The 27,795-nt window shown below is 35.8% G+C and overlaps 1 protein-coding gene across 1 annotated transcript in view; it reads left to right on the top strand.

The window, feature by feature from the left end:
• The window catches only part of ST18 (ST18 C2H2C-type zinc finger transcription factor), a 128,588-nt gene that overhangs the window by 76,332 nt on the left and 24,461 nt on the right, over positions 1-27,795 (top strand). The window contains exons 12-18 of the mRNA XM_066266117.1: positions 3,654-3,899; positions 12,797-12,915; positions 18,533-18,595; positions 19,396-19,464; positions 22,856-22,918; positions 23,021-23,101; positions 24,190-24,411. Of these exons, the coding sequence (XP_066122214.1) occupies positions 3,654-3,899; positions 12,797-12,915; positions 18,533-18,595; positions 19,396-19,464; positions 22,856-22,918; positions 23,021-23,101; positions 24,190-24,411 (863 nt within the window). The remainder of the gene's footprint in view (positions 1-3,653; positions 3,900-12,796; positions 12,916-18,532; positions 18,596-19,395; positions 19,465-22,855; positions 22,919-23,020; positions 23,102-24,189; positions 24,412-27,795) is intronic.

Genomic DNA, 27,795 nt, shown 5'->3' with positions numbered 1-27,795 from the left:
TTTGAATTTACACCGGTTTCATTTCTTATCTTTCTAAAGATCTTGTCATTGTGTGGTATTCAGCCTGCTGGCCCACCAATAAGTTATCACCATGATTCTAAGTCCCAGACAAAGATTTTTAGGAAATTCCATTTTAATTTTATACCTATGGCAGACCCTTATTTCTTCTCTGAATTATAGTATTCTATTTATATTAGTAGTTTTAATATGCAATTATTATTTAGTAAGAATTAGATTTTTTTTTGCTTATTGTTAATACTCTGCCTGATTTAGAAACATATTTCAGATAGCTTTTGATCAGGAAAAAATAATCCCCAAATACCCTGAAGCAAGAATAAAATATGAGTCAAGAGATGAAAGCAAGGGGCTAATTCCAGCAGAAATCAAGGCTGAGGATTTTTTATTTTTCATGCCATTTTAGCCAAGTCGAAAAAGAAATGATGGTGGGTGACCTATCTTGTATTAATAAAAAAACTTGCCCAATAAGAAAAACAATGTTGTCTTATTCTACCGATGTTTAGAAAATTAGTAATTTTCATAATCAGACATTTAAGGTAGTAATTAAGATTCTACTTTTTTTTTTAACTTCATCACCATCTTTAATGTGTGGTAATATTTTTAAATTGTTGAAACAATACAGTATTGTTGTTTGTCTGACAAATATTGAAGGAAATAAAACACAAACCTATCTTCTAAAATATAAGCACAACGATTTTTGTATTTTCCTTTTTGTTGTTCTTCAGGAAACAAATTTTCACTGGTTTGGTTTTCTATTTTTTTCTTACTTCTAAGCATACAGAAATGCCAGATTGTTTCTTGCTTTCACGGATAGGTGATATGTCTTTTCCATATTGCTACAAAGTCTTCATAATTATTATTTTACTGGCTGTGTAATGTGTCATTAAATAGATGTAGCATAATTTCAGTAATCATTTCTCTGTTGGTGGACAACTGAGACACTTTTTATTTTATAGTACAGATAATAATTATAATGAATAATTATCTCAATTTTCAGTTTAATAATCTATAACATATTTATTAAATTGCTTTTTAATATAAATTTCTTACATACATAAAATAAGCTCCTTGGAGACAGAAACAATATATTTCTCCAATGTTCTTTTACCCAAAATATATTAGCTTGAAAATATTAAATGTCTTATCAGAAACATAATGAATATATAGATAAATCTTGGGTAACATCTTGAAAGTGGTTGAAATGGATAGATGATTGGCTTCTAAATTGGAATAGTATTAGATCTTATGCCCACCCTCAAAACTACTTAAAATTTAAATTTCGTGATTAAAATAAGAATCCTAAATAATACTTTGAGAAATTAGAATATTAGATGTCTGAGGATGGGACTCCATATCAACTGCAAGGCTATTTTCTCCTCCTCCCCCTCAACTTCCTCCCTTTCTTATCCTGCCATTTAGAGTTTCAAACACTGGAAAGAAGTGATGTCTGTTGACACTGCTCTGAATAAAAATCTATGAAGTACACATGTCATCCACCCATCTATGGGCAGAAAGGGACCCTTCTCTGGTACTGTGTGTAATTGTTGAATGCATCTGTGCACTCACTTAAAGCCCATCTGTACCCTGTTACCCAAACGTGCTCTCCCAGTCAAGTCAGGTGCTTGAAGCAGCCGGCTGGGGCTTGAGCTGTAGAAAAGTACCTCTTTTAACATTAGGGGTGATTTTTTTTTTCAATTGGCACATGATTACTCAAGATGTATACTCATAACAACTTTTATTTTTTTTTAATTTACTATTTGGACATTTTTTTATGTGAAAACTAAAATATACATTAGTGTTTTCTTGGAATAATTGATTTTTTTCAGTGAGATCAAATCTGCACTATTTATGGGTTTTGTACTATAAAACTCTGCAGCCCAGTCACATGGCTTCTTTTTCCTAAGCCATCTGTCACAGAGGTCTGGAATTTTATGTGAATGTTGGTTGTGCAATCTTAACCCAAGTTTTTATATTTTTATGAAAAATGTCAGCAACTATGGTATTTAGCATTTTACTTTACATTGGGTATTAAACTTGATTACTATAGCTCTCTTTCATTGCTATAGTTACAAACCAGCTATAAAGACAATAATTGTTTTGATGTGCTCATGACAGAATGTATTGTTATATCATGAAGAGAGCACATGGCACTGATACAGTTAATATCTTGGATTTTTTGTAACTAAAGTTTATTAATGCTAGTATAAAAGTGTATTTGATATTACAGATGGCATAAGATATTTTGGTTACTAAATTATTATCCAGGATAAGCTGTACTGTCAAATTCAGGGCTTAAAACTATCATAGGAGATTAAACTACTTACTAAAAAGGACAGAAAGATATGGCCAAAGCATCTTTGTACAAACATATTAGAAGTGTATTTACTTCCTACAAATACAATAAAGCATATCTATCTCATAGGCTGAGAGATTGAAAATAGAAACTTTGCAGGTAGAACAAGCAAACAGAAGAAGCACTTTTATTTTCTAAATCAGAGGCTTGCAGTGAGCCCAGCTCCCCTGTGTGGCCTACACCTGAGTGGCAGATGTTGGGGCAGGGATGGGGTTGTTGGGCGGTGAAAGCACAGTGTAAATGGGGAGTTAAAATAAATCCCCTGGGAAGCAACTGGCTACAATACATGTTAAGGATTTTGCTAACATATTCAAGGACTACTCCTGCTTTGGTAGTCTCAAGGAAGTGATGGTGAAAATACCAGAAAAGTAGTCGTTGGACCGACTTTGGAAAATGACAAACATGTTCTTCCCAAATTCCGAGAGTTAGTGCTTGGCAATGTTCACCATTTGTGATGCCATAGAAATTTCCTACAGCGTGTACTTTGCAGAATATCCAGAACACATGGGCAGTTTGTTGGCACATGAACCTTTAAAACAAAACAAAACAAAAATTAAACAAAAGTATCCCCCCCCCAAAAAAAAAACACATTGTAAATTAGTTTTAAATCTTATACTAAGTATCTGGAAAGTAATTACTTTTATTCTGAAGTTTTTACTGTAGAACTTAAACCCTGATTGGTCATGCTGGCAGCTGCTACCCAAAGCGAATTATGGTTTGCACATCTGCCTCCTCCAAATTGACCCCCACAATTTAACAAAGATTTTCAGGTTCAAGTAACCAAAGATAAAATGTTACTTTCATATTAATTTAATATTCCAATAAAAATTCTCTTCTAGCTGATTACTTTTTAGTATTTCTTATATTAGATTAATATTGTGCTTTGCGGGTAGGGAGAGTATTATTATTGTGCCTTTTTATAAAGTCAGGTATTAATGATTCAAATGATGAATTGGGAATAATAATTCTGTAAACTAAGAAAGATTTAAAGCTAAACTTTAAAATATATATAACAGGTTTAACCAATGCATTTAGTATTTGGAACACCTTATTTATATTAGGCTTACTTAGTTTAAACCCAAAAACATGAAGCTCACTAATGGTGCTTCTCTTAAAAGTATGCCTAAGAATTGACCATTAACCAAAGCGAATCAGAAAGCTGGATTTAAATCAGATATACTTACATAAAAGCTTGCATTTAAAATTATCCCTTAAAAGCTCCACAGGGCAAGGCTATAACTGCAAACTGCTTAAATGTTTTTCTGTTTCCTATGTATACCAGGGAGCCGATATAGAAGTGGATGAAAATGGCACATTGGACTTAAGCATGAAAAAAAATCGAATCCTGGACAAAGCTGCACCCTTAACTTCCTCTAACACTTCTATTCCAACTCCTTCCACTTCCCCATTCAAAACAAGCAGCATTTTGGTCAATGCAGCGTTCTATCAGGCTCTCTGTGATCAAGAGGGCTGGGATGCTCCTATCAACTATAGCAAAACTCATGGGAAGAAAGAGGAGGAGAAAGAGGTATTGTTTCAATATGTCAGTAAGTTTAAGATAGCATGATTAGAGACTATTTTTTACCTTTTTCCTCCTAAATTATTTTTTCACATTCTTGTTTAAATAATACATCATTTAGTACTTTGTTTTAGATTTTGGTAAAGTGATCATTTTAAATTTCAGAGGAAATTTATAAATGAATCTATTTTTCCTGTCACTTGCCTAAAATGATATGTTATTATTGTGAATTTTATCCCCATTATGGCTACAATTTTGTGCACTGTATGAGAGATTGTATTATCTGTCTCTTCAGATACAGCCATCTGTAAGGGACAGTGTATCACTCAACACTGAAATGCCAGATTACAAATGCTTTCTGTACTAGAAAATATAAAATGAAACCAATAAGGGACAAATAGGAATCATGTCAAATTTACTTCCTTGATTTTGTGAAGAAACTGTGTTAGCAAAACTGTACAGTAGGCCTCTGTATGCATGATTTTCATACCTGCAGATTGAACCAACTGTCCACTGAAAATATTCAGAAGATGTTATATTTTTGCTGACATGTACTATGTAGTTAAACCTACAGTGATGTGGACTGAACATGTAGAGACATTTTTTCTTATTATTCCCTAAACAATACAGTATCACAACTATTTACATTGCATTTACATTGTGTTAAGTATTATAAGTAATCTAAAGATGATTCAAAGCATATAGGAGGATGTGTGTAGGTTATATGCAGATTTCATACCATTTTCTTTGAGGGACTCCAGTGTTCATGGGTTTTGGTATTCGAGGGAGTCTTAGAACCAATCCTGTAAAGATCCTGAAGGATGACTGTGTAGAGTCATTGCTGAGGTACTGGATCACAAAAGCTGATAACTGAGTTATCTCAATCCCAAAGTCAAGGAGATGTATTTACATATTTCATTACCATGGAGATGGTTTTACCCCTGAAAGCCAGATGTTGTGACTTGCAGCCTTCATCTCCATAGCTTGAGCCACCTGTTTTGGCCTGATTAGCATGAGTTAGTGTCATTCAAAAGAATTCATGGCCAGAACCCTCTGTAGTTTAGACTCTATATCATTGCAAATGTGACCCTAATTATTATAGTAAATGATTCTGTTTTGCTTGTTTGCCAGGTAAGTTATTGTTATTTGCCAGTTTACATGTTTAAAGAACTGAAAGAGCCATTATCTTTGCAAGTGTGCACCACCTTTTTCAGCTTTTTGAAGTTCAGAGACTTTGGGGGAAGACTAATTTGATTTTAGCATATGCTTTAACATCTCAGAGCATAAGTCAACATAAACAGTGGGAATCACAAGATTGGGTTGTTTGTAATTCCCCTCTCTCCCTCCTCCTTCCCTTTCTTCCTCCCTTTTTTTCTGGAGCACACTGGCAATAATCTCTGTGTGCAGGCAGTAGGATAGGTCCTGAGCAGTACCACAGCGGATAGTCTCCCACTACATGTGTGCTCAGTCTAGTAGGACTGACACAGACCAATTACACTGATAAATGGAGCATGAACAAGCACACGAAATAGAAAGGAAGGAATGGCCAACTGTAGGTGGTATGGTCGGGGATAGGCTTCTGGAGGAGTTCTTCCAGGATCCAAGGCATGCTCTGTGTCATCAGCACACACACAATCACAAGAAGGGAAGGGGAAATTCATACAGCAGCAGCTTCTGATTAAATTCTCTCATACTGGTCTTAATCACTTTATTCTTCTTGTCTTTTAAAAATTTACCTAAAGTATTGAGGGATGGTCTTATTTAATATAATTGTATTTTAGAAGAACAGATTTTTAAAAAATAACATATGTTTGACTATAAGAAATATAAAATTGACACTTGAAAAGTATAGAAAGCTGGTTTTCCTCAAACAATCAAGCATGAACTGACAGATGTGTGTTCCTTCCTTCTACCACATTCCCCCTTGCCACTTTACGCTTGCACAAAAAAAAAAAAAAAAAAAAAAAAAAAAAACACAGAAGTTACACCTGGCTTCCATCTATTTTTATAACCCAGAAATCTAATGATATTCATATTTACTGATCATGCACAATCACGATGAGATCAAGATTGTTGATTCAATCTCACTCCATGCTAGTCCGCTTTAGGAAAGGGGAAGAGGGATTGCTTCCCAAATCACAAGTCTGCTTAGTCGCCTGCCATTCAGTTGCCGATGGGGTTGTGGTGTATATCAATACTCTACCCCATTAATGGGAATCCTAATCTGAGTTATAAGATCTACTGATGAGTATTCAGTAAAAGTCCTATATCACATAGTGCTTTACACAGCAAACAACTGCATCCTGATTCTTAGATGACTCCTGCTAGGATAAAACCCACCATATTTTAAAATATCTTAAGGCCATGTGCGGGGTGGGACTTTGTCTTTTAGTCCTTTTCCTGTGACTGTGCTGTAAATTAGCTATCGTCAATGTTCTTCAGAAATATTTCTATTTGTGTAGAGGCAGACATACAGATACGGTCTTAAGTCTTAATGAAGCAAAGTTTTGTCAAGAGTGTCTTGTGTTGTTTGACATTGGCTATAATTCTGTGCCCTCAGGAATAATGTCACCATTGTACCTTTTATATTCTGAGAAACTCCTCTCAGTTGGGACTCTAGTTAGTACTTCTGGGACTTCCTTGGCTATACTTTTTAATCATTCAGTCAGAAAATGAGGTCTTATAACAAATATTTTATCTTTACTTTTAATCTCATTTTTTAAACATAATTCTAAAATCATTTGGATTCACCTTGGTAGTTTTATGGCTTTAAGAGAAGCATATTCTTCTCTAATGCTTATATATCTAAGAGTATGTTTTATTTTCTGGCAAATTCCTGGGGGGAAATGGACTTTTTTAGATTAGATTTCTGCTCTTTTCAGAATGGATTACTTACTTCAGGTCTGATCATACAGACTTTTACTGCCACAGTTTGCAACCTAAATGATCGAAAATCTGAAATTTAGTAAGTTTATGTGAAAAACTCAATGTCTTTAAGAATAAAAAAGAGGAATTTGGAGATCTTAAGTGAGTTCTTGGAATCAAAGTGCTTGCACTACATTTGAGTTGACAAAATATTTTTTAAGCTTAATGCCTATGGCCATAGTTATCTGAAATGGGTGACTCATTACTTGGGGAAGCTACAGCAATAGGTACAGACACAGAATACTTCTGGATCACCATAACTCCCCAAGTACATTTTCTCATTGTACGTATGCCAGTAGTCACAGCCATCACAGCTGCCATGGCCAGGCACATGCAGGTTCACATTAGATTCGGATAGATGGTAGAGAAACAACAGAGCCAAGAAATGGTGGGCTATCCTTTTATTCTAGCCTCACAACCAGCTGGCGAGTAAAAAACACACAGGGCACCAAACCCACTCACATGTTCTCCAGTTCCACAACCTTGAGAATCTTTCCGGTTTTTCCTAGAATCAAGGCCCTGCTAGCTCATCCCTTCTGGTTCCCATCTCCTTCTCTCTACACAAACTCTCTTCTCCTTCAGCACCCTGCCATCTTCACTGCCTCTCTGCAACAATGTAACCTCTTTCTCTTAAAACTTTTTGGCACCACAACCCACCCCTCCTCCAGCACACATTAGCATAACCAAGCCCTTTCCCAAGCAGGAAGGTAATTAGCAGTATCACCTGACAGCATTATCATGGAGGCAATGGCCATTTTTAACAATAAAAGTGAGCAAAATCAAATAACACAATTTTTTCAAACTTATTTGCCCAACACTCATCTTTTGTTCTTTTTCCTTCGTTCATGATAAGGTAATCAACTAATAGTATTTTTCACATCCTGTTTTGAATCTTGAAAATGAGAAGTGTGAAACTTGGTAGGTATTATTTTGAAAAAGTAGATTGCTTTTAATGTCCTTGTTGAGAAGGTATCAGCAGGATATCACATTCAGTAAAAATGCAGATAAGGGATCTTTATGCTCAGATCTTTCAACTGAGAAGCAGGATTATTGCCAAAGTTTTTAGAGGATAAGATTGAGGCTCAAAGAGATAAAGTAGTTGATTCTCTGTCATGTAAAAATTAAGTTATGGCCCTGGGCTTCCCTAAAGTGAAGAAAAAGGAGAAGAGAGAAAATAGAGAGAAACAAAAGAAAAAAAAATACACCAAAAATGGAGACAACTAGGGAATATTGAAAAAAATTAGAACGGAAGAAAGAAAAAAAGAGAATAATGAAGAAACAATATGTGACAAGGTTGATGGAGGCAACCTTGTTTTACAGTGCTACTCAGAACAGCAGGGTCCAAATCTGCAGAATATGACCGCACAACAAGTTACAGGGACTGGCCCATGCTTGTCATTTCCAATGGGTTTTACTGGGATGGCTGCACATGGCCCGGGTGATATACTGAAATCTGGCCTGTGATTTATTCCTGCTCCCACACTCTCATTTTTTCCATTGTCGCCTCCCCCCCAACACACACACTCATATGACACACATACATGTACACACATACAACCAGAAATTGGACAATTATTTCTAATCCATTGTTATCTAGCTCATATGCACAACAGTTGCTTAATTTGGGTGGTAATTTTCAGAAAATATTGTCTGTCTCTCTCAGTGAAATAGCCTGTCCAGATGCCCCCTAAAAAAAAAAATCCTGAATCTGGAAAAAACTCAAAACATCTCAAAAGGAAAATGCTGAGAAATAACTAGGACTATCAATTTCATTCAACTGTCAGTTCTCCAAAGATTTCAGGGTTTAAAATGTTCAAAGTGCCAGATGTTATTTTCTGTTATTCATGTTACCATTATGTTTTGGTCTTTACTGAAATTAATATAAACTTCCATCTGTACATTAAAGGAATTTTATTTTACCCACATACTCTCTAAACACACACATATACACCACATTCTCTCTTACATAGCCATAGAATAAAAATATTATTTTCAAAAAGATAATTTTGAAAAATTATAATTTTGAAATTATTTTTATTTTATTTAATGATTCTTTATATTTAAAAAATTCTTATAAGTAATATTAACTTAATTTTTTACTAGATGCTATTTAGAAATTTATCCAATATAAAATACTTCTGTAACAAAATTAAGAATTTTCTTAGTAAGCCTGACCAGGTGGTGGTACAGTGGATAGAGCATTGAACTGGGAAGCAGAGGACCCAGGTTCCAAACCTCGAGGTCTCAGGCTTGAGCGTAGGCTCATTCAGTTTGAGCATGGGATCACCAGATTGAGAGCTGGGTTGCTGGCTAGAGCAAAGAGTCACTGGCTCTGCTGTAGCCCCTGTTGAGGCACATATGAGAAAGCAATCAATGAACAACTAAGGAGCTGCAATGAAGAATTGATGCTTCTCATCTCTCTCTCTCCTGTCTGTCTGTCCCTGTTTATCCCTCCCTCTGTCTCTGTCTCTGTCTCTATCTCTATCTCTTGCAAAAAAGAAAAAAAATTCTTAGTGACAAGTACTTGTATTTTAATACCTATGCTCTTTGCAAGTGTTTTAGGGGCAATATGCTGAGCAAAGAAAAAAAAGACATTTTATTATGCAATCGCATACATAAGAGTTCATAGTTTATACAAGAAGTTACAAAATATTTAAAAAGTTATAGCCATAAAATTTTCTTATTAAATAAAATATTACTCCATGTTACTATACCAAATTAAATATCATATATTCTTAAAGCACTACTTTGTATACATTTTAGTCAATTAATTTAAAACTTCATAACTGACCAGCCCCCCAACCTTGCTTCCTATAATGTACAGATTCAGCAAACAACAGCTGGTAACCTTTACATGTTCTTCTAAATTTGCATGCCTTGTTAGAGATTCTTTGTTTTTTACTTTATCACATAGAAAATAATAAACTGGCTCTTTTTACATTTTTTGTAAAAAATTCAGCATCAAAACAGAAAAGCAATGGCTGTTCTACATTGAGACTTAATACTGAACTTAGCATTTCTATCTACCTTCCAAAAGGCAAGACATTTAGAAGTTATAGTAGAAAATAATAGCTAGACTGGATCTAGATAAAACCAAAGGGAATGGGTGGTGGTATTTATTAGGAGTCGTGTCATTTAATAAAGAATTGCTTCACTTTAGGCATTCACATGGTAAAACTTGAAAAGTATAAGCATCATTCATCTATTTGACTTCAGATTCCACTGAAGCAGCCACTAAAATAGCCCTTTTCTTTGTATCTTAGTAGGCAAGTATTATCAAGAGCCCAGTTATTTTTATTTTTAAATGGTATATTATTATTTGCTATTTTCAAACATTTATCAATTAAATAAAATAGAACACAGCAGTATAAATAATATAAAGAAAAACATTGTACTAAAACAAGTTTTATTAATTCGGTCTGAAAATATTGTTACTTGAGATAGTTTACTAATGTATGTATATGATATGGTCTTCTGTAAAATAGTTGATTGAATTGTTATCCCAGTAATTGAGGAAAGAAATTGCATTTGCTTTTACAACTGAGATCAAGGTTTAGTATTTTTCTTTAGTTGGAAAACTTCAGGAATTTTGTTTTTTCATTGTTTTTGAATGCAGACTTAGGTTATTAAAATTATATTTTACGGCCCTGGCCGGTTGGCTCAGCGGTAGAGCGTCGGCCTAGCGTGCGGAGGACCCGGGTTCGATTCCCGGCCAGGGCACATAGGAGAAGTGCCCATTTGCTTCTCCACCCCTCCGCCGCGCCTTCCTCTCTGTCTCTCTCTTCCCCTCCCGCAGCCAAGGCTCCATTGGAGCAAAGATGGCCCGGGCGCTGGGGATGGCTCTGTGGCCTCTGCCCCAGGCGCTAGAGTGGCTCTGGTCGCAACATGCCGACGCCCAGGAGGGTCGCAACATGGCGATGCCCAGGATGGGCAGAGCATCGCCCCCTGGTGGGCAGAGCGTCGCCCCTGGTGGGCGTGCCGGGTGGATCCCGGTCGGGCGCATGCGGGAGTCTGTCTGACTGTCTCTCCCTGTTTCCAGCTTCAGAAAAATGCAAAAAAAAAAAGAAAAAAAAATAAAAAAATTAAAAAAAAAAATTATATTTTACTATTTCATTTTTATAGCCATTTGATTTAAATGAGATTTACCTTAAAGAATTTAAAATAGTTTTATTGCCTTATTTAGATCAGTACTTTTGAGAATTAAAATACAATTTTCTATATTAGTTAACCTGAATAATATTAAATCCAGAAAGTATTATATTTACCAGATACAAACTAAACAATAAAGTAAACTAACTATGTGATTGAGGAAAACCATTATTAGTTTTCTGTAATATAATAAATATATCAGACAGTAAATAAATTATTTGAAAGGATTAATGAATCTTTTTTATGAAATCAAGATTTCTATTAAGTTTTTAAAAAGGCCATGAAAATTAGTGATAATTCAACAAGAAATTTCATCCAATAAGTAAAAGTATACCAATTTGGCAATAAATAAATAAATAAAATAAAGGGGAAAAAAGTAACAAGAAAAACAGGCAATAATGTGAAAATTAAAGTAATTATACAAAACATTAAAATAAATATCTAAACATTATAGACTCAGTTATTTCTATTTAAACAAATAATGTAAATCTAATTACTTGTATATTAGAAAGGACAGTCTGTTAACCTAAATTTACTTTTCCCTTTTTGGTTTAAACTTTTGTAACTTATTTTTGCAATATGTCTTCTGTTTTACCAATGACTTCTGTGTGCATAACAAACTAGTCCTATAGAGTCATAGATAGAGAGCAGGCTGACAGCTGGCAGGGAAGGGAAGAGGTGAAGGAATTGAGCAAAAAAGAAAAAAAAAGAGATAAATAACTTACTGCACAAACAGTGTGGTGATTGCCTTGGGGACACGGGTAAGGGGAGGTGGAGGGAGGTGTACTGGGGATAAACGGTGCTAGATGAAGACTTGACTTGCGGTGGTGAACACACAATACAGCAGGAGTCCCCAAACTATGGCCCGCGGGCCACATGCGGCCCTCTGAGTCCATTTATCTGGCCCCCACTGCACTTCCAGAAGGGGCACCTCTTTCATTGGTGGTCAGTGAGAGGAGCACAGGATGCATCCTGTGCTCCTGGAGTACTGTATATGGCGGCACCGCAAAGCGCGGTGTTGCTCACATACGGTACTACTTCTGGTGATGCGGGATGTACGTCACAGCTCCAGAAGCATGTCATATCACTTGTTACGGCTAGCAGTGACAAATATGGAACCGACATTGACCATCTCATTAGCCAAAAGCAGGCCCATAGTTCCCATTGAAATAGTAGTCAGTTTGTTGATTTAAATTTACTTGTTCTTTATTTTAAATATTGTATTTGTTCCCGTTTTGTTTTTTTACTTTAAAATAAGATATGTGCAGTGTGCATAGGGATTTGTTCATAGTTTTTTTTATAGTCTGGCCCTCCAACGGTCTGAGGAACAGTGAACTGGCCCCCTGTGTAAAAAGTTTGGGGACCCCTGCAATACAGTGTACAAATGACGTGTTATGGAATTGTGCACCTGAAACCTGTATAACTTTGTTAACCAGTTCCACCCCAATAAACTCAATACAAAGGAAAAAAAATTAGTCCTGTGTTCTCTTTGAAATGTTCATTATACAATAAAACCTGAACTATTATTAAACTATTTACTTGATTTGGCTCAAGAAATGTCTCTCTAGTTTTATTTCCCAAAATGTGAAGTTTTAAAGGTATCCCCATGAATTGTAATTTCTCATTCTTCACTGAGAATAAATGTCCATAACAATCAGGATATATCCTAATACTCATTATCTTATTATTTTGTTTACAAATTCTATGAGGAATGTCGGCAAATTCTTTAAGCCCAAACTCAAATTTTACCCTGATAACTTCAAATACAGCTGTCTTTCCAGGGTTTCCTAATGCCTCTGTGCTCTTTATTCTTTTTTTTTTTTTAACTCCAGAAAGACTCAGTGAACCCTCTAGGACATTTAGAGGAAAAAATGTTTCCTGGAGAGGCCTCCATACCACCAAGCCCTAAACCCAAGCTCCACATAAGAGATGTCAAAAAAGAACTAATCACGTAAGTGATCCAAAATGTCATATTCTGTGAGATTCTGGAAATAAGAGACTCAAGGTCATAATTTTGAGTAATATTTTGGCTTATATAGTTGACTTTAAAAATGTTTTAGGTCAATTTTAATCATTCAGCAGTTAAATGTTTTATATATATAAACCTATGCACAGAACTAAAAGGATTATGAAATTAAAAAGCATTCATGACATGATTTTACACTAAGAGAATTTAAAGTTTAATTGATTAAGAAAACAATTAGAAACATGCATATTTTGATCAGAAGTTCTGAATTTGAGATTGTTGACCCCAGAGGATCCGAGTCAGGCCTTCAGGTGTCTACAAACTTTTCCAAACTTAATGAAAATTGCTACTTGAGTAAAAGAGTTAGTTCATACTTTTTATCACATTCTCAAACAGTAGTGTGACTCAGAAGAGTTTGAAGACCAGGGCACCTGATGGCAATAAGTACTGGTTAAAACTGACCCAGGGTTCTGAGGTGGCAGATGGGGACACACAAAGCAGGACAAAGCTTTGCAATGCAGAAAACCCTGAGGGCCAGCTGGACCTGAAGAGCGGTGGTACAGAATCCATTAAGGCAAGAGCCTTGGAGAAGAGTGGCCTGGTGGCAGGTCTTACTGAACAAGCCGCATGCCGCTTGAGTAGAAAAGCAAACCAATTATGTAGTGTCTTATGAAGAGCACTGTGCAGAATTATGCTGAGACTGGATGTACTTGGAGACTGGAGTCAGGAAGAACATCTAAAGTGTTGACATAGAGATTCAGATAACATGTAGAGGGAAATACAGAAAGAAAAGGGAAGAGTGGTCAAAATTGGAGGACACATTCTGCTGGGACCTGAGAAGGAAAAAAGAATACAGAAATGAGTCTACATAGAAGAAAAGAACTGTCTGACCTGTGGTGGTTCAGTTGATAAAGCATCGACCTGGAAAACTGAAGTCACCGGTTCGAAACCCTAGGCTTCCTGGTTAAGGCACATATAGCAGTTGATGCTTCCTGCTCTTCCCCCCCACTTCTTTCTCTCTTCCTTTTCCTCTAAAAATGAATAAATAAAATCTAAAACCAAAAATTAAAAAAAAATGAAAGGAGGGAACTAATGACATAATTGTCTTGAGAACTAAATGCTGGGGAAATTCCAAAACTGAGCACTTGATATTATCAGCTGCCACCTGAAGTTCAAAGAGATTAAATCAGAAAAGCCTAAAAAAAATCTTTGGAAAAGGGTCTCATAAAATAATGGAGGCCAGCCAGGGTGGTACATTGAGGCGAGGAAGGAAAGTCTGAGGTGTGTGCAGGTACACTGCAGGTGATGTCACCGAATTACTGCAGTGCTAACAACTAAGACTGGAGTTAGCCCACTTCACATATCTTTTCTTTTTAAACCCCAAAAGATCATTGACTGCGGGTTGCTAGCATAGAGTGTGATTCATACAACTTCTTTATGGGTATGCGCTTCCTTGGGCCACTGCCAGGACAGAAGGAGGTTCTGAGTTCCTTCTTTCCCTGGGCTTCCAGCTGTCATGTAGTGGAGGTAGAGACACCAGGAAGACAGTAGGGGAGGAGGAGGAAGAGGAGGACAGTTCAAGCAAAGATGGGGCAGGAATCCTGGCTCTTTTGCATTATATCCTCACTAGGTAGTGTCGTGCTGGCTGGGTTGTGTGAAACGTCAGTGAGCGACTGAGTGAAATATAGGAAATAATTTCCACGAGTAAATGATTAAATATTAAAGTATACCCAAGTACATGTAAAGCTGCCAATTACTGAAGTTTCCAAGCGAAGAGTAGCCTTTCCACTTAGACACCAGTGTCTGCATCCTCTCTTCTGTATCCTTCCTCGCAAAAATAGGTTAAAATTTGTCCAGTAAAAATTATTTAAAACCCTCTTGTGGCCCAGTTTCCACCCTACCCTTTGTCTCTCCTTCCTTTTACAGCAAAACTTTTCAAGAAAACTATCACTACTATGTGTCTCTGTTTCTCTCCTGAATCTTTTCCCAGACATGTTTTCACTCATTGCCCCACCAAAAGCATATTAAGTTTCCCCATGTAAATGTTGGTTCTTGGTCCTTTCGAGCCTACTTGAAGCAACAGGATTTGACAGAGCATATCACTCCCACCGCTATTTTATACACTTAGCTTGTAAAAGACACCACACCTGAGGACACTTTTCCCACCTAACCTGGTACCCCTTCATAGTCTCCTTTGCAGCCTCTAAAGATGGGAATTTGCCTCAGAGCTCATGCCTGGAACCTCTTATTCCTTGATCTACACTCACTCCTCCTGACTCTCAGTGTTAGAACCGTTGCTACACTGAGGACTCCCAGGATGGCAACACTAGCTGTGACCATAGAACCCAATTACAAGAACTCACATAGTCAGGACACCTATCCACAAGCCACCCTCTTCTCTGTGCTTTTCCCATAAGGCCTTCGGACCTTACAGTTTCTGTTCCCTCTGCCGAGAATGCTCTTCCCACAGATCTCTGTAGGACACTATTTTCACATCTCTCAGGTTTTCTCTCAACTGTCACTTAGCTGAGTGGTCTTCATAGCTACAGTAGTCCCCTCCACCACCCCACCCCTGATACCCTTTTCCTCTTTTTCAGATCATTTTTTCTGTTAGCATTTATTACTAGCTAATGTACTTATACATTTTGCTTTACCTGCATTCTCTTTTGTCTGCCTCCCCCACTAGAGTGGAGGCCCTAAGAAGGCAATGTTCTTCTTTTGTCCATTTTGATGTCTTCCATGTCCACACCACTGGTATATATTTACAGAGCTGCCCCTTATTTTTCTAACTACACAGATAGTGACGAGATCAGGGAACACTGCTAATGCAAAAGACAGGTCTTTGCATATAGTAGATGTTCAATAATATTTTTCTTAGTCTGGCATTAGTTTGCTGTATGACATGTGAGTAATTTTTAAATAATCACAGACTTTATATTCTTTAAGGCTTACATAGGCAAACATTACTGGCTAAAATACCATGCTCCCTTATGATTATAATATTCATCTGAAGTGTGGTAGCTAAAGTAACATGATAAACGGTGCCAAACATAATAGAACTTCAACTTCACTGAGCCTTTGTTTTCCCAAGAACCAACTAGGGTCAGCCATATATTTATTCCCTCATTGAGTTGCTATTCAAATTTTTCAATCATTTTATAAATTTTGTTTATGCAAATTACTTTAATATCTTCAAAAATGGCAATTTTTTTTCTTTTTAAGATAGATATTTGAAAATTATCAGTCATTCCAAAGTAAATATAGTGTAAAAATTAATAACTAACCTGCATACCATCTTGAACAAAAATATGAAATGCAATTTTTAATGGGTACTTACTATTAGTATAAAGTAAATACATCTCTCCCTTTCTGCGTGTCTGTCCCTATCTGTCCCTCTCTCTGTCTCTCTCTCTGTCTCTGTCAAACACACACACACACACACACACACACGTAAATACAAACGAAATAAAAGGTTCTAAAAAGATTTTGAACAATTTTTGGAACATATTTATGAATTTCTAGAAACTTAACTCTTTAGAGACCTCATAGTTCTCACCTCATTTTACAGACAGGTGAGTGTTTCAGTGGATGCCACTTATATGTATATTTTGACATAGTCAGTTTTGTGAAAGAATTACTACTTTTCAGTTTCATCCTGTCCTTCTTATGTGTTTTATGTTTCTAACACATAAATAAATGTACCTTAATTAGTTCCCCAAAACTATCTGGCTTGAAATAAGATTTTTAATGTTGTTGATGGAGATAAATTTGCTTAAAGTTTGAATGCCACTTACTGAGGGAGCTAGCTAGTTTCCTTTCTTTCATTTTGATAATTTCACTTTCAAACCTTCCCAACATATTAGCTAATGTCACGCTGTAAGGTTTTTCATTGAAGAGTTCTAATTAGAACCAACTATCAGAATCTGAAACAGACAATTTTCCCTCTACAACACCTCCCCCAATCTTTTCTTTATTGCTTGACATCTTTACACCAGTAGATAATTAAGTGAACACTTTATTATATTTACCAAATAATTTATAGATGACTCGTTTAAAAATTATTAGCACTTCTTTACCTATCTTGACAATATTAATATAATAATTTAGAAACAGAAATAGGAAATAAAAGAGTAAATGCAATGTTATTTTTGAACACTAGGTGGCGGTGTATTTTCAAAGTGGGAAATTACAGACAATTGCAACCCATCTTTCATCCTCTGATATTCTGTTTGTATACTGTTCAGAAAATATTGTTTCTCCATTTTGGGGTAAATGGCACTTACAAGATAACTCCGCTCAAATGTTAATCATTGTTCATTTTTTCTTGACTTGTTTACATATGTTACTAGCTTCCACACTTTCCTCTTTGATATCCCATATAGGAAAGTGATGGGGAAAGAGCTAGATAGCTCTTCTTGAATCAAGACTTGAAAATCAAACACCTCTCTGGAAGACAGAAATATTCTAACTCTTAGAGTTTCTTTAGATTGCCTGAAAATTTTTGAAAGGTAACTCACAGAAATATAATACCTAGAAGGTGACATTTCAGAAAATCTTGGTATTGTCAATCGTTTCCTAAAGTTCTCTTCAAAGAGGTAAATTATGCACTTTACACAAGTAGGTAAGCCTTCACTTTAGGCAGGATGTCAGAAAAAAAAACAGAAGCATGGATGACAGATTCTTCCTCTATTAACACCACCACAAATAGCAATGAGTAAACTGAGGGCAATCTGCTTATTTCAAATTAGCAACTGCTGAGCAGCATCAGAGGAAAATAAATGCCTGAGAAAGTGAGGAACTTATTAATATGGACGTAAAACTGCTCAGAATAACAATCCTATTAGGTTATATTTAAAAAACACAGAAGATGCACAGAATGTGACCAGCTTCAGAGATAAAATAAAGTACACAGGCACAGACTGATTTTTGGCAGATGCCGTGAGGGAGCTTATGCTTAGGTTAATTGTTAATTACCAATTGTCTTTGTTTGGTTCAAGATTGAATACAACTGATCTTAGCCATTTAACTAAACTTCTTACTTATTTCTGAACTGTCAGCAACTTTCTCATCCATCATGTCAATTTACATTTCAGATATATGTAGTATTTTCAAAGATTTTCTTTTTCAGATAGTTTCTAAAATGTTTATGAAGTTACTATGTTGCCTTTCTCTTAAAAATTAACAAAAATTCCTTTCTGAAATGTATTATATAATTGATGATAGTATTTCTAAGAGTCACTATTATTATAAATCATGAGCTTACAATACTATATTTATTTTTGTAACACATATTTTCAAAAAAATAAAAATAAAAAACCACTGATTGTTGACTCACAGCATCACTAGGACATATATTTGAACATCACTTTCCTACATTATTTGAATCAGAGAATTAGATGCGACGCTGAGAGCTAATAAGATCATGCTAGTTTTCTTCTAGCTAGTCTGCTCATTCTTATGTAACATAAATCCTTAGTTCACTAACTTCTGCATGTCCTGTGTTAACTGATCTTGAAAAGAAGCTACCTTGTAAAGAATAAGACAGAACAAATGAATCCAAGAAATGCACTTGACTCTAATTATATATTTTTTGTTGATCCAGCTGTCCAACGCCAGGATGCGATGGAAGTGGCCATGTCACAGGAAACTATGCATCCCATCGCAGGTACCTAGTAACCCAATATGGAGTCAGGGTTTTACCATCTTGACTTAATTGAAATATTTATTTTCACTCATTCTGAAAAATATCTAGATAATGAATTGGAGAGTAAGTTAGTTGGGTTTTGATTTCTATTGTTTTTTTCCAGAAATACAGTTAAGTTTAATGTTTAGTCTTTTCACTTACGTGGTATAAAAATCATGATTTTGGTCAAAGTGGGTATTCTGATCCCATAGTCCAGGTTACAAAGTTAGTTTATGTCAGAGCTTTGGTTGTGTCTAGTTTTAGAACTCAAGAGAAGCAAAGGTAAGACAACAGAGTGACTGGTGTTGACAGTTCACCCTGTGGCTGTGGCATTCTCAACCCAGGCATATAACAAGTCAAGTTGTTAGAGAAGTTAAACAGTTACAAAGGCTGTATTTAATCTTTCCAGCTGCCTTTTCATTGGTGTGATTTGCTTTCCCTTTGGGTACTGATTTAAACCTTTAAGCCACCATCCTTTGTTGATGCAATGGAAATGTCCTCCTCATCAGGAATGATTCTATCATTAAATTCTACAGCTGGGGAGTCTCACTGAGTTAAAGCCCTTCATTTGATAAATAGCAAACCCAAGTCTATTAGAAATAACTGAGGTGCCCATGAGCCTAGACTTGTTAGAGTGACAAAGCCAGCTTCAAACCAACTTTCCCCAAATCCCCAGTCCCCATAAATATAATAGATGTTCACAGACTCAGGATGCTATTTGAGTCTGATTTGTATATGTCAGTATTGTGTGTTTTGTTTTTGTTTTTCTCATCCCTTTATAGCGTTTCTGGATGTCCGTTAGCAGATAAGACTCTTAAATCCCTCATGGCTGCTAACTCTCAGGAGCTTAAGTAAGTGTGGGAAGCATGACCTCCTTGCTCTTTGTCCACTTTGTTGGGACTCTCCTCAGTCAGGACCCGTGTGGTCACTCACAACTAATAAATTGTGTCTCACTAAAATATACCCAATACACTATTTCAGCAAAAAGTTTAAATGACTAAAACCAAATCACTGAAAGCTACTTAATTAGCTTGATTTGAGAGTTTTGTTTTCAAAAAAGTTTTCAAGTAATGTAATAGTTTAAAAATACTTTTTTCTATTGCCTTCAGAATCTATATAATAAATCAGAAGTATGAAGGTGTGGCAAATCATCTTTATCCTCTAATTTTAAGAAAACTGCATAATATTTTCCTCTATGAGCATTGTGAATTGTGTGACTGCCTTTCATTTTTGGGTGCGAGATACATTTGGTTCATTTTTGCTTAGTCTACAAAATCTCAAAGTCACATGTATATTAACTTTTACTTATTGATTTTATTTTTCCTATTTTTATCATTTTTATTACAAAATTCTGACTTGTTTATTTTCATATCTTGTTATATTATATGTAGAATAAATAAAATCAACCTTATACCCTTTTAAAAAAATAACAGAGCATACATTTTTAAAAGACAAAAAAAATATTAAACAAAATTAATGAATTTTATTGAAAATAATAATTCAAGAAAAATGAGTGTTACTAAGTCTAGTGATTAAACAATATTTGTGTAACTAGTAAATCAATATTTAGAATATAAATCCCAGGTAAATTTCAGATATTATATTCTCTTAATATTTTTTTAGTATTTCCATTTTCTTACTTGCTTAAAAATTTTTTCTAATAATTACAGAAAATATGTTTGTGAACAAAAATGGAATATTAAATGGGTATAAAAATTCAGAATTCAAATACCAGAAATAGTAAAGGGAACTATGAGATATACAACTTTTCTCATTTTCAAAATGTAAAGTACAATTGATAGTGTTAATACATTTTATTAACTGCTGCTTTTTCAGACTGAAATATAAGAATGCTGGCTCTGGCTGATTGGCTCAGTATAAAGTGTTGGCCCAACCTATAGATGTTTCGGGTTTGATTCCTGGTCAGGACACACATGAGAAGCAACCATCTACTTCTCTTCCCCTCCTTCTCCCCCTTCTCTCTTTCTCTTCCCATCTTGCAGCCAGTGGTTCAATTGGTTCAGCATTGGCCTTGGGTGCAGAAGATAACTCAGTTGGTCTGAATGTTGGCCTCAGGCATTGAGGATACCTTGGTTGATTTGAGCATTGGCCCCAGACAGGTTGCTGAGTAGATCTTGGTTGGCGTGCATGTGGGATTCTGTCTTACTATCTCCCCTCCTTTCATTAAAAAGAAAAAAAAAAAGAATGCTTGCAGCTGTCTTTGCCTGAAGACAAAAAAAAAAAAAAAAGCCTTTTTTTTTTTTTTTTTTTTTTTGCCTGAAGCCTTTTGATAAATCCATATAACCTGGGTCTCATTCCTCCCTCGGGGCTGACACCCTTTGCTGGTTTCAGCGTACCTGCACCCAGGCTTTTTTTTTTAAATAAACTTTCTTTTTGGGAAAAAAAGAATGCTAAGTAAAGACAAATAATTAACAAATTGAAAAGAAAGAAGTGCCAGACATACTGGTTCATTCTTACTTATTCTTACTCAGTACGTATTCATTCAGTCTTACAGAATTGCTCAAAATTTCTACGTTGCCATGCTGTCATAATAATTATCAGTCCTCTTAAATATTTTCTCTAAACATAATTTCTAGGAAAAAATGTTGATAATAAATTTAAAACATGTAGGTTGATAGGTCCTATAACAATCTCCAATATTATGCTTTAAACAATCATCTTAACAGCTTTGAATCATTTTCATACATAAAGAATAAAAGATATTTTATTGACCATTTCTTTAGAGACTCAAGGAGAACTCCAAAACAAGATGGCTCAACACAGATTCTTTTCCACAATTCCAATATGCTAGTAAACCATTATTGTTAAAAAAAATTAATAACATTTTATCTTTTCCTACAATATAGAATACATATTATATCTGAAAATGGCTGATTGAAGACTCAGTGAATATATATATGATTTCACTCATATATAGCATATAAAACTGAAAACAACAAATGAACGAACAAACAAAAATTCACAGACACAGACAACAGTGTGGTGATTACCAGAGGGAAAAGGGGGAGGGGAGGGAAGAGGGGTCAAATATATGGTAATAGAAGGAGATTTGACTTTGGGTGGTAAGCACAAATACAATATACAAATGTTGTATTATAGAACTGTACACTTAAACCTCATGAAATTTTATTAACCAATGTCACCCAAATACGCTTAATTTAAAATTTTTAAGAACAGGTAAAAATAAACTACTCAATGTATGTTTCTCTGGTTAGCTTAAAGAGATGTATGCTGGTTCTATATTTCATTTGAAAAAAGGCATTTACTCCTATTTTCTGCTTCAGGATTGAATATAAAAGCCATTTCCATTAAAGTTCAATGGGTTCAAGTTTAAGAAAAGGGAAAGTGTTTACATTTTTCTTTGGGTTATTATTTTTCTCAAACTTTTGTTTGGGTAGAAATCTGAAGCAGGATGAGTGTACAACTGAAATAATAACAGAGATAATTTCTACAAGAACATTTAAAAAGCAAACATTTGATGGCAGTCTCTGTGTATTTATTAGTTTGGGGGGTATTTTAAAAGGCAACAAAAGGGAGAATAGCTGTATAAATTGTTGTATTCATGTGTATTTTGAAACTGATTACTAATTAACATTCCAAGTAGAATTGGATTTTCCCTCCTCTTTCACCCTCCTCATTCCAAATTTAATGGTTAATTGTCAATAACAGTTATTGGTAGATTTTCCAAAGGGCCATTTAATTTGTACCATGTGGCAGAACAGACCAGGTGCAAATGACTTAGGTTTCTTGGCAACCACATTAATGCACCAAATCTCTGGAATTTACATATACCACTGTTGTTCATCTAAATTTAATGGATTATTATGGTAGTGGAGCATATCAAAGAAAATGAATTATGCTCAAAACAATTTGGAAAACTTTTTTTCTTGAGTGAAAGATAAGAACTTCGCATGATATAGACAGAAGCCCAGCAGTAAGTTGTGTGTCAAATTTCAGGTTCCTTCCAAAATAAGGTTCCTTATATTCCAAAAGAAGAAAAGAATGTGGGATAACTAATATGTTGTCTACTAAGCACCACACAGGAGTTACATATCTTATCATTTAAAAAATAAATTTTTAGCTAAAAACTAATTGTATTTAAGCAAAACAGGTCCCACCAAAAGCAACTCATTCTGTTTAGTTCTATCTGAATGTGTCATGATGCCCCTCCCTTCACTACAGCCATGTGGCCTGTGCTCTGTCTGTTCCTCTGTTTTCCAGGTGTCCAACCCCAGGTTGTGATGGCTCAGGGCATGTGACTGGCAACTATGCTTCCCACAGAAGGTAGGATTGATCCCATTTCTGATAAATGAAATCAGAGTGTCAGCAGCAGTGGCCATGGACATCACGTGGTTTGATTTTTTCTTTATTGGGTACATACTTTAGTTTGTCCGGCTGCCCTCGTGCCAGGAAAGGTGGTGTCAAAATGACTACTGCGAAAGAAGAAAAAGAAGACCCTGAACTCAAGTAAGTGTGACAGTTGAGGCAGCAACATGAGGGCCAGCAGTAGCTTGTTGGCAAATGGACGAGACCTTGCTTGGGGTACAACTAGGCATTAATTGCATTTCAGGGAAGGTGTACCCTATGAAACACAGCAGCAGTGTTTGTATGTTTGAGAAAAAGTTTTATTCCTAGTTATGTTTCCACGTTTAATTTTTTAAAAAATTCATTGATTTTAGAGAGAGCAGTAAGGAGAGAGAGAGAACAACTTGCTGTACCACCCATTTATACAGTCATTGGTTGATTCTTGAGGTCAATGCTCTAACTAACTAAGCTACCTGGCCAGGGCTGTGCTGTTTTTTTGATAATGTAAAATTAAAAAGAGGGAGATCATACATTTTCGCAATTGTCTTAAAGTAAAGTAGCATATAGTAATGCTACAGAACAACAACTTCACAGCATTTTCCCCTGAAACTTTAATTTTGTTTTAAGGTGAAATTTTATCTAAATTAAATTCCCTCCTCTGAGACTTATGCTACCATGACTAAGATGATCTATGCCAATATAGATGTAGAAATTTAAGTTGCTTGCTCTATAGCATCTCTAAGTATAATATTTAGAAATTTGGAAACCAAAATTCCAGTTCTGTGAGCAATGTGTTATGTAATATAGGGCAAGGTAGTTAACATTTTATACCCATGGTCCTTGCAGACAGTGTAACACACTGCTTATCTGGTAGGCTAGGGCTAAAAAGTGTGGGCGTGAACTTGACTCCACTTCTTATAAAATGGATGGCAAGTTACCCAAGCTTTAGAAGCTTCATTTTCCCCACCTATGAAATGGAACAATAACACTCTCTGTCCAGTAGATTTGCAGTAAAGATTACAGAAGAAAATGCATGAAAATAGCTTGGCCCAGAGCCTGTGGACCATTATTACTGGTAGTACAATGCCGTTTTGTTAGTTGTAGTGGAATCTTTTAAAACCCTACAATTTCACCATTTGCCTTCTGGATAGTGTGGAACTTCCACTGCCTTCTTATTCACTTAGTTACTGCATGTCAAGTGAGGTATCCAGTCTCTCCTAGCTGGTCATGTCTCTACTGTGTCTCTCTAGATGTCCTGTGATAGGGTGTGATGGCCAAGGTCACATATCAGGTAAATACACATCCCATCGCACAGCTTCTGGCTGTCCTCTGGCTGCCAAGAGACAGAAGGAGAATCCACTCAATGGGGCCCCCCTCTCCTGGAAACTGAACAAACAAGAACTACCACACTGTCCCTTGCCAGGCTGCAATGGGCTGGGCCATGTAAATAATGTTTTTGTCACCCACAGAAGGTAATGTTTATTCTTTTTTCCTTGTGTTGTTGTTGTGACTATTTGTCATCTGGGTTGCTATCTGGGGCCCTCCTTAAGATCATAAATTATAACATTTTAGATGTGACAACAGTGAGTGTTGCCGGATAGATAGTTAACTAGTTTAAAGAATAAAAAATATTTTCTCTATTTCTAAAAATTCACTACATAATTTTCAAGTGTTCTAGAACTGTGCATTTTTTGTATTCTAAAATATTGCTTATTCTACTACTTTTTAATGGTTTAATCTTTTAATGGTTCACCCTAGTTCCAAGTGGTGATATCTACTCTATTATGTTGTATAACTGTAAACTCTCACTTTACAGATTTATGCCATTCCCTTCTTCTCACGAACTGGCTCAATTTCAGGCCAAATTGTAGTTATTTTGCTGCTGGAGGGATGTGACTCGTCCCCAGCAGCCAGAAAGAAAATGACACAGTGGCTGCTAACTATATGATAGGATGAGAGAGATTTAGAACACCCTTTATAGTTTCACAATGACTTCATTCCTTTATCACCGAGTGTTGCCTATTTCAACAGCGTCCTTTGTGGGTACAGTGATCTTAGTCCAGCTTTTTTGGTTCACATTCTTCGTAAAGGAAGGAGCTGGAAGATTCACTGCACACTTCTCCAAAGAGGGAGGGCCCTGCTAGCCTTGCAAGCCACTGCACAGGATGTGGATTTAATATCAAATGAAGCTTTAGTGAGAGCCTTGATGCTTTGTGTATGAACAGAATGCATATTGAGCAAAGCTGGGGCATTTTGACATTTTCTTCAGTTTCTAACTTACTCATCAATGGCATCAAAAAATGAAACCATCCAGGAACTGCTGAGTTAAGTGGTAATGCAGTGACACTTGCTTATGAAGAAACCCTGAATTTTTAAAGTGGTTTATTTTTTTTATGATTTTCAAATGCATGGTCACCTCTAGAATAGTACCAGTTGTTTTATTCTGAGTTGGAGTAATAATTCTATATTTAAAAATGACATTTGTGAATCAAATATGCCTGATGTCACATTTAGTATATAATAGGTTCACTTTCTTATCATGACCTGAGCAATACCCATGTTAACACTGATAATGAAGTGTTACTACTATACTACAGTGAGCACATCCCTCAGTTAACAACAGAGTTATCTTTAAAAATCACAAAGAAGTTCTAAATTGTGATACAAAGGTGAGGTAAGAAGGCACAGGGATTCTCATAAACTGCAAGCGGAAGAGTAGTGGGTAAAACCAAGTTAGGAAGCAAGGTGCCTTTTAAGAGTCAGGTTGAAAAAGTGCAGATGAACCTGCCTACTACCCAGGCACTAAGCTCTTAGGCTTATGCTCCAGAAAATTTCCTGCACAGTGGGACTTAGAGACACGTCTGAGCATGTCTATGGTAGCATTGCTCTACTAACTCCAAACTGGAAATGACCCACCTGTTCACTAGCAGTCAAGAGTGTAAATAAAGTGTTTGTATACAGGGTTGTCACTCAGTGATGAGAATGAAGGCACAGCGCAGGTATATGTTAGAAAACAATGCTGAGTGGTAAAAATTGCCGAAGACTATGTGCTGTATGATTGTTTACAAAGAGTTAAAAACATGTAACAAAATTACATGTTAAAAAACTAAGTATTAACCTATAATTCAAGTGAATGGTTATCTCTAAGGAACAGGAACCACCAATTGTTGAGGGGCTCAAGGAACCTAAAGATACTAAAAAGGCATGCTGAACATGTGAAGGGAAATGGTGCTCATTTTAAGAGTAGTCTTTAAACTGAAAAATCTATATAGTATTTGTATACGTATTACGTATTTTGTAATATGAAAAGCAAAATGACGAGTTCAAGAAACAGGCTGCAAGATTAATAAGACAGTATTTTCTAAGAAAAAGGAAGCAATTAAGAATTTTGACAAATGAATAACTCAGACTTTACTGTTCTCTGTGTGTGTGTGTGTGTGTGTGTGTGAGAGAGAGAGAGAGAGAGAGAGAGAGAGAGAGAGAGAGAGAGGGAGGGAGGGAGAGAAAGAGAGAGAGACAGCAGACAGGCAGGAAGGGAGAGAGAGATGAGAAACATCAATTCTTTATTGCGGCTCCTTAGGTCTTCATTGATTGATTTCTCATACATATGAGCCTCCTTGACAGGGAGGCTACAGCAGACTGAATGACCCCTTGTTCAAGCCAGTGACCTTGGGTTCAAGCTGGTGAGCTGTGCTCAAACCAAATGAGCCTGTGCTCAAGCCTGCAACCTTGGGGTTTAGAACCAGGGTCCTCTGTGTCCCAGTCCAATGCTCTATCCACTGCACCACCGCCTGGTCAGGCAGATTTCATTGTTCTTCACTGGAGATTTCTCTTGCTGCTCACAAAATTTAAGAGACTAAATTTAATTTCTGGGGTTCTCTTTAATGTGGAATGTTTTATATATATTCACATTTATATATAATATATATGTATAAAGTTTAAAGTTATACATATTATATATATTACTTTACATATATATATATAATTTAATAAAATAAAGTAACAAAAATACCTGGTTTATTCTTTATAGATTGTTAGTGTTCCACACAGACTATTTCCCTTTCATAAAAATTATATTAATACATGTGTTTAGACAATAATTTGTTAAAGTAACAATGACTCATACTGGAAAAGCACATTCTATTACCAGAGACTTTTACGTTGTGTATTTTGAACCTAAAATCCCTGAGGTTGTTCAAGAAAGACTCTTTCCAGTCACCAGCAATAGCTGACTAACACTGACTCAGGGCTCTCTCTGCTTCAGCAGAGAGCACTGGTCTGTTCTAAGTAACTTCCATGGTTTATTTCCTCAAACTCTTACAAACCTCTGCAAGCTGCTGAGGGATTGTAATTATCTTCAATGGCCAGAAAAAGACATAAACAAGGGGATGTTCAGGATTGCCACTGCAGACAGTACTGGAACACCAGACCCTTCTTGCGAGCACTGTATCATCCACAGCCCTGTGTTTAATGAGTCCTTCCAAGCAGCAGGCATGTATGTATACTGTTTCTTCAACCATCATCTAAAGTAAGTTTTCAAAATTTTCCCATTTTAAGATTCAGCAAAATGGGAATAATTATAAAACTTATCTTGAACAATGGTTAAGAAATATTTGACCCATGTATTACACTGGCATTATATTTACATACCAATTACTTTAAAACTTTGTTTTAAAGCTTTATATTATAAACTTCCACTTAAAAAATAGCAGTCTGAACACAAATATTATATTAACACACACAGAAACACACAAACACCATTGTGGATGTTTGCAGCTTTAAAAACAGAATTTCTATGACTAATAAAACTCAGTGCTATGCCATAATTTTATAATTTTATGAGGTTTATTCATATA

This window comes from Saccopteryx bilineata, chromosome 3 (assembly GCF_036850765.1).
Source record: "Saccopteryx bilineata isolate mSacBil1 chromosome 3, mSacBil1_pri_phased_curated, whole genome shotgun sequence".
Taxonomy (NCBI): Eukaryota; Metazoa; Chordata; class Mammalia; order Chiroptera; family Emballonuridae; genus Saccopteryx; species Saccopteryx bilineata.
This window is presented reverse-complemented; position numbering and strand designations above follow the sequence as displayed.